General features: G+C 35.4%; 1 protein-coding gene across 1 annotated transcript in view; it reads right to left on the reverse strand.

Annotated features, from left to right (window-relative positions):
- Positions 1–16488, reverse strand: part of LOC128645634 (potassium voltage-gated channel subfamily H member 8-like) — a 1117245-nt gene that overhangs the window by 131008 nt on the left and 969749 nt on the right. Inside the window, exon 12 of the mRNA XM_053698756.1 lies at positions 2900–3231. Within this exon, the coding sequence (XP_053554731.1) occupies positions 2900–3231 (332 nt within the window). The remainder of the gene's footprint in view (positions 1–2899; positions 3232–16488) is intronic.

A 16488-nucleotide genomic window follows, 5' to 3' on the forward strand; every position in this document is an offset into this window, starting at 1 on the left:
ACCAGATTGGCTACCATAGACCAAGATTACAAGTTGTGCGTAAGTAACGCAAAAAAATTATCGGTATTGCACTCTCCATAGCGCTGCCATTACAAGTTACTGAAAAACCTTCTTTTGATGTGTGTTATGGTGCGTTAAGCTCCATACGGCACAAAACCCAAGGCCTGACTTGATGTCCTTGTCCACGTTTTCCCCCATAGACATCAATGGAGAGAAAATGTTAGAAAAAAACTAACACCTGTGATCGCGGAATGGCGATTGCCGTAACGCAATCCCCATTGATGTCTATGGAGAAAAGAAAATTATGTAAAAACCTAACACCCTAACATAAACCCCTAGTCTAAATACCCCTAATCTGCCGCCCCCCGACATAGCTGACACTAAATAAAGTTATTAACCCCTAACCCGCCCCCCCCCACATCGCTAACATCTAAATAAACCTAATAACCCCTAAACCGCCGGCCCCCCACATCGCTACTATTCAAATCAGCCAATAGAATGTCAGTAGCTCTCATCCTATTGGCTGATTTGAATTTTTCAGCCAATAGGAATGCAAGGTACCCCAAATATAAAACAGGTACCTTGCATTCAAGCTTCAGTGTGCGGCATCGATCGCATGAAGAGGATCCTCCATGCTGGATGGCTCCGCGGCAGCCAGTCCTGTTCCACGGCCACCTCCGCTCTGCTCCGCCATCACCCTGCATGAAGATAGAAGAGGTCCCCACACTGGATGAAGATGTCGCTGCCTGGAAGAAGCCCTTCACGGCCAGACTTCAGGAATGGTGAGTACCTATTTTGGGGTTAGACTTAGGCTTTTTTTTGTGGTGGTTTTTTTTTTAGATTAGGGATTTTTTATTTTAATGGGGTGCAAAAGAGCTGAATGCCCATACAAATGTCCCTTTAGGAGCAATGGGTAACAGTTTTTTTTAGTGTTAGTTTTTTTTATTTTGGTTGGTTTGGGGGGTTGGGGGGTATACTGCTATTGGTTAATTTGTATTTTTTAGGTAAAAGAGCTGTTTAACTTAAGGCAATGCCCTACAAAAGGCCCTTTTAAGGGCTATTGGTAGCTTAGTGTTAGATTAGGGTGTTTTTATTTTGGGAGGGGCTTTTTTATTTTTATAGGGGTTTTAGATTAGGTTTAATTTTTTTTGTTTTGATAATTTGGTTTATTTTTTTCTGTAATTTTAGACTTTTTTGTAATTTTAGATTTATTTATTTTAATTTAATCTTATTTTTTTTTTTTAAAGTAATGTTATGATTTTTTTTATTTTAACTCAGTATTTTTTTATTTTATGTAATTGGGGTTAATTTAGGCGGTGTTAGGGGGCTTAGTGATTACATTAGTTATTTGTGTTGTGGGGGGATGGCGCATTTAGGGGTTAATAGTTTCATTAGGTTTATTGCATTGTGGGGGAATGCGGTTTAGGGGTTAATAGTGTAATTAGGTTTATTGCGTTGTGGGGGATGGTGGTTTAGAGGCCAATAGTTTTAGTTTAGTAGTAGTGATGTGGGAGGCCGGTGGTTTATTGGTTAATAGGTTTATTTTAGTAGTAGCGATGTGGGGGGCTGGTGGGTTAGGGGTTAATACGTTTATTTAAGTAGTAGCAATGTGTTTTTTTTTAAAGGTTAATATTTTTATTTAGTGTTGGCGATGTGGGGGGTCGGCAGTTTAAGGGTTAATAGGTTTATTTAGTGTTGGCTATGTGGGGGTCGGCGGTTTAGGGGTTAATAGGTTGAAATATAGTATTTGCAATGTGGGAATGGCGGTTTAGGGGATAATAGGTAGTTTATGGGTGTTAGTGTACTTTGAAACATTTTAGTTATGAGTTTTGTGAAACATTTTTGTTTCGCAAAATCCATAACGACTGGTCTCAGATAGCGGAATTGATTGCGGCGGTATAGACTATAACGCTAGCGTTATAGCCGGACCACACAACCTGTAATACAGGTGCAATGAAAATCCTGCAATCAAAGTCATTTTGAGTTGCGTAAAGGCTAAAACGCTAGCTGTACCGCCACGACTTGTAATACAGGAGACCTGCATATTTCGCGTGCAATGGCCAATTTTCAGCGGTATAGCCGTACCGCAAAACTTGTAACTTTGCTAATATTTTGTAGCCAATGTTAAATTGCATACCTAATGACATCCTAGAAAGTGCCATCACAAAAGTCAGTTACACAGAAACTTTAATAACAAACATCGCCATTTACTAAAATTAAACTCAGATTTTACAGGACATATCCCTTTAAAAAGGTGAAAAAATTGTTTTATGGTCCAACAAAATATTTGATGTTTAAATATTGGAATTAGTATATGAAAAAAGGTATTTTTCTCCTACTAATGCGAAAGGGCGGTGTAAAGTATTATCAGCTTGCAATGTCATTGCCTGGTAAATTCACTGCAAAAATGGGAATTGAGGGATATCAGAAGTTTGGTGATCACACAAGGAGAATTGTCTCCTTTAATAAAGTGTGAACTCATCCATAGTGATCCATAGTGTGATCTAGAGAAGAAACCCCAAAGGCTCCATTTATCAAGCTTCAGACTGCTAACCTCTCCACCAACTGATTTGTCTAACCTGTTCACCACTCCACTAACCTCTCCACCACTGATTTGTCTAACCTGTCCACCACTCCGCTGAGCATTCGTAAATTAAGTCAGAAGTAAAAATTAAAAGACATTCCCTTTATTGAATTGACACTATGGTCAAGTGCTTTTTAGATAATCTTTATTATGATTCCTAACATGATGTCCCACTCTGTACAATGAGTGAAAATCATTTTAACCCCAATTACTTTCTTCTTCTATTTCCTTTATTATTAATGTCACAAAGCAAGTATTTCTATGAAGAAAATAAGAAGAAAAAACAGGCAATACATTAATTAGTAGTGTACATACCTGGGGCTGAGAACAGGTGGGACACTAATGCTCAAAGCAGGAAGTTGAAGTTTGCATGGTCTGTTCCCGTCTCCAGCTCCAAATTTTCCACTTCCGATAAGAAGGTCTCCAAAACTCTTATCAACCCTCTTGGTTGGAGTTTTAAAGGCTCTTGGGGTAAGTGGAGACAGCATTGGGGAACTGAAGGCTTTAGGCAGTTTCAAGGAGGTATCAACTGGACTAACTCCCCGTGAGCTGACTGGCAAGGGACAACGTTCATCATCTTCAAACTCATCATCTTCCAAAATTGAAGGTAGCTTCTGGATGAGACCTCCGTTGCTCTCATTTTCAAGCTGGAAAGTGGAGGGTAACATAAAAGAGACAGTAAACACTTTGAGATTTAAAATAAAAACAATGTTTAATTAAGTATATCTGTTCCTCATTGGCTTTAGCAGAGATTATCAGACAATGATACGCAATACAATGGGGACTTAACTTTGCTAACAGCATGACAGTGGCTAGTTTTGCCTACACCAGTAAAAATAAAAAGGAAGTGGTAGGCGGAGTTAGGGTTTTGCAGCAGGCAAGGTATTCTTGTATTCAAATAATTTTCACTCACCCAATATGTTCATTTTTTGCAAGGCTGTTAAAAAATCTTGTAATAACTGCTACGTTATGTACAAAGAATTTTGGGTGGTATTAAGTTAACTCTTTTATTATTATTATTATTATCATTATTATCAGGGCTAAAAAATTTAAAGTCCTACGCTACTAGCAAGGCCAAAATGTTACTTGCCACTGATCCCACAAATCACCACCCCACACCACCCCCTCTTTGATTATGTTTAGCCGTTGTGAAACACCTTATTGTGCAGACATTTTTATTTTTGTTTTAATTTTAAACCATAACAAAAGAATTCCTTTTAATACAGTTATTAAACTGACCATTTGGGACAGTGAATAAATCAGCTGCTTGCCTGAATACATTATCCCTTTAAGGGAGTTATCTGTTAAAAAAATAACTGTTCTATGGTTACAGAGCATTTCTTATTTCCCCAGAATATTCCTTTAAATTAATGTTTTAAGCACATTCCCCTACTTTGCAACCTGACTAGGATATCTACTCGCCACAGTTCAATTTCTACTCGCCAATGGCTAGTAGGCGAGTTGAAATTTTGAGCCTTATTATTATGTGTAGATAAGCACCAAATAACTGTTTAGTAGAATGGTTTCCATCAAATAAGTATGCTATAATGAATAGCAAAATAGTCTACACCAGGCACCTACTTGATAGACATAAGTGAAGCAGCTGCAAAAAGACTATTTTCTTTAAAGCTTTAAGTGACTGACTGAATGATGAGTTGCAAGACCAACCAAGAAATTAGACCTACTACTGAGTAAGTTATTTCTGGGAATAAGGCAATTTTACAATGAATAAGCTGATCTACAATGAATGAGTCAGTCATCATGTTCATGACAAAGATCTGATATAATAAAGATTAGATATGAGGCCACTTGATCACAAGCCTCAACAAATACAGAAACAAGTATACTGTACGCAAATGTAATTAAAAATCTTATGTTATCATTTAGACAGCAGCTAACTCTTTATACAATACACTTAATTATATCAAAAGCATAGGTAGCACCCTCAAATTTAATATAAGCAATGTTAAAAAAGAAAGTGCATCAGCAAATCAAGACTAAAGTACAATTTCCCACATACATAGAAAGCAATAAGAGATGCCTTAGCATTCTCTGACCAGCCTAGCAATGCTGTGCAATTACCTTCCTGCTGGCCTTTTGTACTTCCCTCTGGCACTGGATCCATATCTGTGTATATGGAGCTGAGGAAGCACGAGGCTGATTGCAAGAGGGAAAGAGCTAGTAGCACTCCTCACTCCTCCTCTGATTGAGCGGGGACACAAGCAGTGCCAGATAATTACTACTAAGTTTTACTTTTTTGCAAGTCAATACATCACATTGTCATACTAAGTAATAAGCCTGCACATATTTGCAAAACTGAAACCATCATGAATTTATTTTGTTTATTTTGTTATTCCCAAAACCAAACAAGTTATTTTTAAAGATAATTAATAGTAAATGTATGCTATTTTGTAAGGTGTATATATATATATATATATAACAACAAAAAATATTGGTGCACATCCAACCACTTAAGTCCACTCTTTCATTGCATATTTGTATATGCTTCTGTCTGCTGAATATACTTACATAGCTTCTAATAAGATTGGGATAAACATCTCACAATAATATGAGCTTATATTTGTGCTGCAAAAACAAATATACTTCTATCTGCTAAATATACTTACATAGTTCAAATAAAATTGGGATTAACATCTCGCAATAATATTGACTTATATTTATGCTGCAAAAAAATGTTTGGCTTTAAAAAATGCCTTTTGAATGAAATGGGATCTTAGTCACACAATATGATCATATTCTGCTAAACCAGTCAACACTTACAAGGTGTCCCATAAAGACTGGTCCTAACACTAACCAGTTTCCACACTGCAGCAAGTCATGTCTATACAGTGTGAAGCTTTCTAGCTTATTAAGTATATTAATCTGGAACACACCTGGGCTGGGTGGCGTGCATTAACCAAAGGGGAGGGATTTGGTCAGCTCCCTATTTAAGAGATACAACAAAGGGTTTTTTTGGTTAAGGCTTAACCAAAAAAACCCTTTGTTGTATATATATATATATATATATATATATATATATATATATATATATATATATATATATATATATATATATATATATATATATATATATATATATATTTATATATATGCTATTTTATAAGGCATATGTAAGGTGTATATATAAATATATATATATATGTATACTATTTTATAAGACATATTAAGGTGTGTGTATATATATACATATATATGCTATTTTATAAGGCATATGTAAGGTGTGTGTATATATATATACATATATATGCTATGTTATAAGGCATATGTAAGGTGTTTTTATATATATATATGCTATTTTATAAGGCATATGTAAGGTGTGTGTGTATATATAAACATATATATGCTATGTTATAAGGCATATTTAAGGTGTTTTTATATATATATGCTATTTTATATGGCATATGTAAGGTGTGTGTGTATATACCCCTTTGTTGTTTCTTTGAATAGGGAGATGACCAAATCCCTTCCCTTTGGTTAATGCACGCCACCCAGCCCAGGTGTGTTCCAGATAAATTGTGATATACTTAATAAGCTAGAAAGCTTCACACTGTGTAGACATGACTTGCTGCAGTGTGGAAACTGGTTAGTGTAGGACCAGTCTTTATGGGACACCTTGTAAGTGGTGACTGGCTTAGCAGAATATGATCATATTGTGTGACTAAGATCCCTATTTTATTTAAATTTAAACAGGCAATTTTTTGCAACATAAATATAAGTCAATATTATTGTGAGATGTTTATCCCAATCTTATTTGAACTATATAAGTATATTTAGCAGACAGAAGTTTTTATTTAAATTTAAAAGCATATTTAACAGGCACTTTGTTGCAGCATAAATATAAGTCAATATTATTGTGAGATGTTAATCCCAATTTTATTTGAACTATGTAAGTATATTTAGCAGATGAAGTATATTTGTTTTTGCAGCTCAAATATAAGCCAATATTATTGCGAGCTGTTTATCCCAATCTTATTAGAAGCTATGTAAGCATATTTGACAGACAGAAGCATATACAAATATGCCATGAAAGAGTGTATTTAAGTGGTTGGATGTGCACCGATACTTTTTTGTTGTCTTGTAATTGTTTTGGTCACTTCGGTAGCACTCCCACAATATGTGTGCTAAGATCAAACAGTCCTTTTGTGGTGTGCTTAACCAAAAAAAACCTTTGTTGTATATATATATATATATATATATATATATGCTATTTTATAAGGCATATGTAAGGTAAATAGAATTATGGGGCCAGGCACCCATCATTTCCATGCTGTCTAACTTTGTATAAATTAACATGTCTTAATTGCACATTTTTCATTCTGCAATAAGCCAATGAAAGGAAGTAATGTGAAAATACATTTTAAAAAATGTATTATTTATAGATTTCCATGAAAATTGTCAAAAGGACCTTGCCATCGATAGAGAAAATACTCTAATCTATGTTATATCATGTGGGGAGGGACACACCATTCAAAAAAAAAAATATTCTGTGATTTTCCAATTTAAAGGGACAGTTTATTCAAAAATGTTCTCCCCAACGCTCCACTTTACCTGCTGGAGTGTATTAAATTGTTTACAAGTATTTCCATTACCTTTATATTGGCATTTGAATTAGTTTATTTAGCCTGTGGTATCCCCACCCATCCTGAAAGTTTTTGGCCACGAGGCCCAGCTGTATTAACACAGCCAGTAGAAGAAATTACGCTTCCAGTGGGTTATAGAAGAGATAAGGTAATACAATGTTAATTTTCCATTGTTCTCTACAAGTATTGGTGATTGGTTTATAGACAGATATAAGATAAAGAAGCAGGTATATTTACACAATGTAATAAAGTAATGAGATCTGATTATAACTACAAGCTCAACCCATTTTATTAGGTTATGGCTTTAAAACACAAAATCAGCTACTTCATATACCAAGATAAGCCTTAAAAATCAAATTTCATACATTTTATACTCTACAGTGGGTAAAAAAGCAATTGGAAACACATTAAGGGAAAAACAATTTTATAGTATACTGTCCCTTTAAAGCAATCTATTGACATTTTAGTAAAGTGCTCTATAGAAAATATATTACAGGGACATGAAACACAGTTTTTTTTTTTTCATGATTCTCATAGAGCATATCATTTTAAACAATTTTCCAATGTATTTCTATTATCAAATTTTCTTTGTTTTCTTAGTGTCCTTGGGAGCTAGGTGAACATAAGGAGAGCCAATGACAAGAGACATATATGTGTAACCAGCAGCTAGCTCCCAGTAATGGGTATTCTTTTCAACAAAGCAAACCAAAAGAATGAAGCAAATTAGATAATGGAAGTGAATTGGAAAGTTGTTTAAAATTGAATGCTCTATCTAAATCATAAAATAAAAATTTTGAGTTTCATGTCCCTTTATGGGGACATTATCCCTAAAAGTAACATGGGTGGGTTAACTGCCCTAACCCGAACGTAGTTATGAATATTTTACATTCCAATGTTCTTCACATAGAAGGAAATGTTCTATTTATTTTTAAATAGACATCTCTCTGTGTGTGTGTATATATATATATATATTTATATATATATATATATATTTATATATATATATATATATATATATATATACTTCTTTTTAAATATATATCTCAATACCTATATATATATATATATATATATATATAAATATATATATATATATATATATATATGTATATATACAATATAGCCTTTCCATTTAAATACCTTGTCATATACCATATACCTTTTAACCCTTATAACTTTTTAAAATGTATATGAATATTTATTAGCTAGTGTATATATGAGTGTAAGACTTTATTTTAATGTTTATATCCTGTGTTTAGTGCAACTTTTTATTTAGCCCGACAAGCGCAAATTTAGTTTGCACTTGTGCGGTCGCATTTACTTTCAACTTGTAATATGAGCACAAGTTAGCGTGGGCCACTTTAATTATTCATAATTAAAATTTTGTAATAATGCAAAGTTAAAAAAAAATTTTAAAAAAATTCTGGAAAATGTATTATTTTCCCCCTGCTTTTACAGTAATTTAACACTAAAAACTGTAGAGTTTCCACATCCTCCAGAAAGGTAGGAATGCATTCCTGGAAATGCAGAACCAGGGCTCTCCTGCATGCTGCAAAGTGATTGGCTGATAAGTTCAGTAGCTTGTTTATATGTGTCACTAATTGGCTAGTGCAATGGAAGTAAGATAAACAGCATCCATGACTTTCAACAGGCTTTTCAAGGGGTGCCTTCGGCCTGCAGAACAATGCATATTTTTCTAACAAAATTACATTTTTAAAAATGCTTTATAAATATTTTGCATGAAGATCTTTTGCAATGAGGTGAATAATTTCTGATGCATAAATAAAAAACTGCCCTTGAAGTTTGTCTGAAACATTTCCCCTTCGTGAATTACAAACTGATGGAAAACACGTTTGCTTAAAGGGACACTGAACCCAATTTTTTTGTTTCGTGATTCAGATAGAGCATGCAATTTTAAGCAACTTTCTAATTTACTCCTATCAATATTTATTTATTCTCTTGCTATCTTTATTTGAAAAAGAAGGCATCTAAGATTTTTTGGTTCAGTACTCTGGACAGCAGTTTTTTATTGGTCGATGAATTTATCCACCAATCAGCAAGGACAACCCAGGTTGTTCACCAAAAATGGGCCGGCATCTAAACTTACATTCTTGCTCTTCAAATAAAGATACTAAGAGAATGAAGAAAATTTTATAATAGGAGTAAATTAGAAAGTTGCTTAAAATTACATGCTCTATCTAAATAACTAAATAAAAAAATTGGTTTCAGTGACCCTTTAAGTGCAAACAAAATTTTCGCTTGTTGGCTTAGCGCAACTTAAGAGCTTGCATAAAGGCTAAGGGGCCGATATATCATGACCCGAATGGGGCCAAATATACTTGTTTCCGCGCAAGCCTTCAGGCTTACCGGAAACAAGAATTAAGAAGCAGAGGTCTCATGACCGCTGCTCCTTAACTCATACGCCTCCTCTGAGGACAGCAATTTGCACGACAGTGTTCGATTGGGTTGATTGACAACCCCTGCTAGCGGCTGATAACCAGACCTGCTTGTGCAATGTTAAATGCCGACAGTGTATGCTGTCGGCATTCAGCGACGTCTGGCGGACATGATATTTTATAAGATGTTTTACTGTGTATTTACTATAGCTATTTCACATTTCAATGTTCTTCACATAGTAGAAAATGTTCTTTGTATTTTTAAATATATATTCCTAAATATCTGTATACTTTTATCTATACCTGTATATATTCATATAGATATATGTATATAAATATATATTTACAAAATAATTATTTATATAAATATATTGAAATATATATTTAAAAATAAAAAGAACAATCAATATGAAGAACATTAGAATGTAAAATATTCATAACTACCTTCCGGTTTAGCGCTGTAGGTCTAACGCAATATTGGGTAAGAACATGAATGATAAATGTTAGTTTTATTTTCTAATAACGCTTCATTGAAGTCTATGGGGGAATAAATTAGCTTGGTTGCGATATCCGAAGTCCTGAATTTAGCGCGTATCAGGTTTTGGTTGCATGCATACATTTTACTTTCAACTTGTAATAAACACGCTACCCACGTTAAAAGTTTACTTCCAGCTGTGTTTGCCCGCGAGCAAAATCACTAGATAACACTCCACTTGTAATCTAGACCATAAGTTCTTATCTACAAGATGAAAGATAGCTGTGCAGTTGAGGCTACAGATAGAGGGGGACAAACTATTGCTCCAAACAAAAAAAGTTTCTTTATTTTACACAAACCACACAGAAATACAGAAGCACACAAACATCCCAACATTATACACATAACACACGTTATTTTCCTACACATACAGGAATCATTTAGCTGAATGAAGGGGGAGAGAAGGAATTGTTTTTGTTAATGCTTAATTAAAGTATTTACGTTGAAAATGTTGAACATTTCCATAACATTGACATCTGGGTCTAAGTAATTAACACAAACTATAATTCAGCATGTGTATGCATGTAGAGTTAAAATATTAATTTGTAAATGTAGAATATAATCAAATGCAAATTAAAAAGATGAGAACGTGCACAATATGTTAAATTAAGGCTGTATTGTCTCATAGTTTCACTGGGACAGTAAACATAACTGAGTGAAAATCCAGTGCAACAAAGTTTATTTTAAGGGCTAGATTACAAGTGGCGCACTAGCGTTAACGCTTGTGTTATTGTGCAATATAATATATATATATATATATATATATATATATATATATATACAGTATCTCACAAATGTGAGTACACCCCTCACATTTTTGAAAATATTTTATTATATCTTTTCATGTGACAACACTGAAGAAATTACACTTTGCTACAATGTAAAGTAGTGAGTGTACAGCCTGTATAACAGTGTAAATTTGCTGTCCCGTCAAAATTACTCAACACATAGCCATTAATGTTGGCAACAAAAGTGAGTACACCCTTAAGTAGAAATGTCCAAATTGGGCCAAAAGTGTCAATATTTTGTGTGGCCACCATTATTTTCCAGCACTGCCTTAACCTTCTTGGGCATGGAGTTCACCAGAGCTTCACAGGTTGCCACTGGAGTCCTCTTCCACTCCTCCATGATGACATCACAGAGCTGGTGGATGTTAGAGACCTTGCGCTCCCCCACCTTCCATTTGAGGATGCCCCACAAATGTTCAATAGGGTTTAGGTCTGGAGACTTGCTTGGCCAGTCCATCATCTTTACCCTCAGCTTCTTTAGCAAGGCAGCGGTCATCTTGGAGGTGTGTTTGGGGCCATTATCATGTTGGAATACTGCTCTGCAGTCCAGTCTCCGAAGGGAGGGGATCATGCTCTGCTTCAGTATGTTACTGTACATGTTGGAAGTCATGGTTGCCTCTATGAACTGTAGCTCCCCAGTGCCAGCAGCAATCATGCAGGCCCAGACCATGACACTCCCACCAATATGCTTGACTGTAGGCAAGACACACTTGTCTTTGTACTCCTCACCTTGTTGCCACCACACACGCTTGACACCATCTGAACCCAAAAAGTTTATCTTGGTCTCATTGGACCACAGGACATGGTTCCAGTAATCCATGTCCTTAGTCTGTGGGCTTTCTTGTGCATAATCTTTAGAAGAGGCTTCCTTCTGGGACGACATCCATGCAGACAAATTTGATGCAGTTTGCGGCGTATGGTCTGAGCATTTACAGGCTGACCCTCCACCCCTTCAACCTCTGCAGCAATGCTGGCAGCACTCATATATCTATTTCCCAAAGTCAACCTCTGGATATGACACTGAGCACAAGCGCTCAACTGGTCGACCATGGCGAGGACTGTTCTGAGTGGAATCTGTTCTGTGAAACAGCTGTATGGTCTTGCCCACCATGCTTCAGCTCAGTTTCAGAGTCTTGGCAATCTTCTTATAGCCTAGGCCCTCTTTATGTAGAGCAGCAATTCTTTTTTCAGATCCTCAGAGAGTTCTTTGCCATGAGGTGCCATGTTGAACTTCCAGTGACCAGTATGAGAGAGTGTGACAGCGATAACACTAAATTTAACACACCTGTTCCCCATTCACACCTGAGACATTGTGACACTGGGGAGGGAAAATGGCTAATTGGGGGTGTACTCACTTTTGTTGCCAACGGTTTAGACATTAATGGCTGTGTGTTGAGTTATTTTGAGGGGACATCAAATTTACACTGTTATACAGGCTGTACACACTACTTTTCATTGTAGCAAAGTGTCATTTCTACAGTGTTGTCACATGAACATATATAATAAAATATTTACAAAAATGTAAGGGGTGTACTCACTTTTGTGAGATATTGTGTGTGTGTGTGTATATATATATATATATATATATATATATATATATATATATATATATATATATATATATATATATATATATATATATATTTGTGTGTGAACCGGTATATATCAGCACTACTAGTATAATAATTGTGAGTGTTATATACAAAGGACAATGTTCTCCAAACGGGATACACCTATATTGGTGCACGGTAGTGGCAAAATATGGTAATAACACTTAAAGAGAAATAGACCACTATTATCCAGCACAAGACTATAACTCAAAGAATGAAAGATATTCCCACATTGAGAACCAGAAAGAAAGAGGATTGAGAAAAAGCTAACAAACACTGTTGTGATTGATACATTTTAATTAAAGACATTTGGCAACATTTATGTCTATCAGTTTGTAGCAAAAGGGGCTCAAAAAAGAACTGCATTACAACAAGTTGAAATGTCCATCATTAATGTCCCTTAATGGAAGTCCAAAGATAATAATGGATAACATATATAGTAATAACATAGATGCAGATCCTAAATCTGACCTCAAGTTTGATGGATATCCGCAGGTTTATATACCTATGTATTGTAATATACCTATATTATATATGTAAATGTAGAATATAATCAATTGCAAATTAAAAATATGAGAACTTGCACAATATGTTAAATAAAGACTGTATAGTCTCATAGTTTCACTTTGACAGTAAACATAACTGAGTGAAAATCCAGTGCAACGAAGTTTATTGTAAGGGCTAGATTACAAGTGGCACACTAGCATTAACGCTTGTGTTAGTGCAATATTGTGCCTGCATTAACTTGCGCGCACATTCAAAGTTGAAAGTAAATGTGACCGCATATGCACAAACTAATTTTGCGCTTGGCAGGGTAGCATGACTGACGTCCTCACATAAAGAATTAGGGCTAAATAAAATGTTGCACCTTACACAATATAAATATGTTAAAAAATCATTCACACCCATAAATACACTAATACAATTATGTATATATATATATATATATATATATATATATATATATATATATATTTTTTTTTTTTTATTAAAAAAAGTTATAAGGGCTCAAAAGTATATGGTATATGACAAGGTGTTGGACAGAAGAGGGCTATGTCAAAATATGTGTATGTATATATACATTATAATTCAAAAGAATGTATTTGTAATCTACAATCATACGTCATGTATACGGTTATTGTTGCAGGCTTAGCTTCATAAGACAAACATTCATACAGGTTTCCCATATCGTGTTCAGTGATCCATCACACCCTCTGACTCCCAGCATACAGGCTTATCCCCATATTTCGCCACTTCACAGAGGATATTAGTGTGACTTAAAAAGCAAAGTCTGTTCAAAACTTAAGCTGTATTCACCTGTTTCTTTGCGGTTGTGGATGTTTTCAGTTCAACTTCTGACACAAGCTGTCTGCTCCGTCTCCTTTCACACCAAGTTGAGCATCAGAAAATGATTAAGGCCCTTTAGTGCATCGCACGCCTTCTGAGATGCAGCCCAAAATTGAGCAAACAAACTGTAGACATCAGCGGTGTGCAGCTGACTACACTGCTGAGTAAAGCAGCTACACGCGTTTCACCCATTCAAGATACAGGCTTCTTCCGGCTTTATTATCATTGGGGGTTCTCCATACATACTGAACAATATGTACACTTACAATTTCCATCTTTGCGTTTCTTAGTCAGCCAATTGCCACTAGCTGATTTTAAATGGCTATGGACTAACATGTCCTTTAAATTTGGGGATCTCTTTGGAGTCAATAAGGGAGTATTATTTTCTTCTAGAAATATATCAAACTAACTTTCTGCTTATGTTACACAGGTGGTTAGCTTTAAGTAAGTTAAACTGAGAGGGTAATTGCTTTGATAATCTATGTATTGTATTTTGTAAACATTGGCAATGAAGCTTTGTCAGAACTGAAAAATATCCACAACCGCAAAGAAACAGGTGAATACAGCTTAAGATTTGAACAGACTTCGAAACAGATAATTGTTCCTTTGCTTTTTAAGTCACACTAATATCCTCTGTGAAGTGGCGAAATATGGGGATAAGCCTATATGCTGGGAGTCAGAGGGTGTGATGGATCACCGGACAGAATGATATGCAAAACCTGTATGAATGTTTGTCTTATGAAGCTGAGTCGGCAACAATAACCATATACATAACGTTTGATTGTGGATTACAAATACATTATTTTGAATGTTGCTTTCTCCTGCAAATTAACTGTCTCCTTAAATACCACTATAATGGACCCTCTGTGAAAATGTTTATATTACATGAAAAGGCGAAATCAATTTGCTTAGTGTGAGCCAGAGGGACTGTGTGGCTATTGCGGAATAGGTATATAAACTTGCAGATATCCGTCAAAGTTGAGGTCAGATTTAGGATCTGCATCTATGTTATTATTATATATGTTATCCATTATTATCTTTGGACTTCCATTAAGGGACATTAATGATGGACATTTCAACTTGTTGTAATGCAGTTCCTTTTTGAGCCCCTTTTGCTACAAACTGATAGACATGCTATTTCTCTCTGGTTCTCAAATTCAATGTGGGAATATCTTTCATTCTTTGAGTTATAGTCTTTTGCTGGATAATAGTGGTCTATTTCTCTTTAACATATTTATATGTTTGTGTATATATATGCAACCCCAATTCCAATAAAGTTGGGGCAGTATGGAAAATGCAAAAAAAAAAAAAAGAAAAAAGAAAAGGTCATTTGAAAATTAAAAACACCCTTTACTATATTCAAAACACATTCAGGTAGATTAAGAGTTTTGCATTACGGCTTTTAACGCTGAAAAAATGCAATGTTCAAATCAGCCAATAGGATTTTAGAAGCTCTCATCCTATTGGCTGATTTAAATTTGAAGAATCAAATCAGCCAATAGGAATGCAAGGTACGCCATTTTGAAATGGTTACCTTGCATTGAAGCTTCAGTGTACGGCGGGGACCGTATGAAGAGGACGCTCCGTGCTGGATGTCTTCACCGCTCTGCTCCGCGCCGCCGGGATGAAGATAAAAGACGCCCCCACAATGGATGAAGATGTCGCCACCTGGATGAAGACTTCTCGCTGCCTGGATGTCCGGACTTCAGCAACCATGAGTAGATATTCTGCAGTTAGTGGTACGTATTTTTTTTATTTTTGGGGTGTTTTTTTCAGATTAGGGTTTGGACTTTTGAAAAAGAGCTGAATGCCCTTTTAAGGGCAATGTCCATACAAATGGGTAGCTTAGGTTTTTTTTAGAGTCAGTTTTTTTTTTGGGGGGGGGGGGTTGGTTGGGTGGTGGGTTTTACTGTTGGGGGGACTTTGTATTTTTTTTGACAGGTAAAAGAGCTGTTTAACTTAGGGCAATGCCCTACAAAAGGCCCTTTTTATAGATAGGGCTATTAGATTATTATTTTTTGTAAGCTTAGTGTTTTTTATTTTTCGTAATTTAGTGTTTATTATTTTCTGTAATTTTAGATTTTTAAAATTTTCTCGTAGTGTGAGGTTTTTTTTAATTTAAATTTTTTTAATTGGTAATAACTTTATTATAGTGGCAGAGATGTCGGGGAGCGGCGGAATAGGGGTTAATAACTTTTATTAGTGTGGGTGATGTTGGGAGCGGCAGATTAGGGGTTAATAACTTTATTTAGGTGTCGGCGAAGTCGGGGGCAGCAGATTAGGGGTGTTTAGACTTGGGGTTTATTTTAGGATGTTAGGTTTAAACTTAACTGTTTTTTCCGCATAGACATCAATGGGGTTGTGTTACTGAGAATTTTCATTCTGCACTTCGGTTGTTCGTTTCTTTCTAATGACACGGTGAGTCCACAAATCATCGAATTACTATTGGGATATTCACCTCCTGGCCAGCAGGAGGTGGCAAAGAGCACCACATCAAAGCTGTTAAATATCACCTCCCTTCCCTCCAACTCCAGTCATTCTCTTTGCCTGCGTTAGAGTAAGGAAGTGGTAAAGTTAGGTGCTGGAAAGATCATTCAATCAAGATTTTATTATTTTATTTGCAGTAC

The sequence above is a fragment of the Bombina bombina genome, chromosome 1 (genome assembly GCF_027579735.1).
Source record: "Bombina bombina isolate aBomBom1 chromosome 1, aBomBom1.pri, whole genome shotgun sequence".
NCBI classification, from domain to species: Eukaryota; Metazoa; Chordata; class Amphibia; order Anura; family Bombinatoridae; genus Bombina; species Bombina bombina.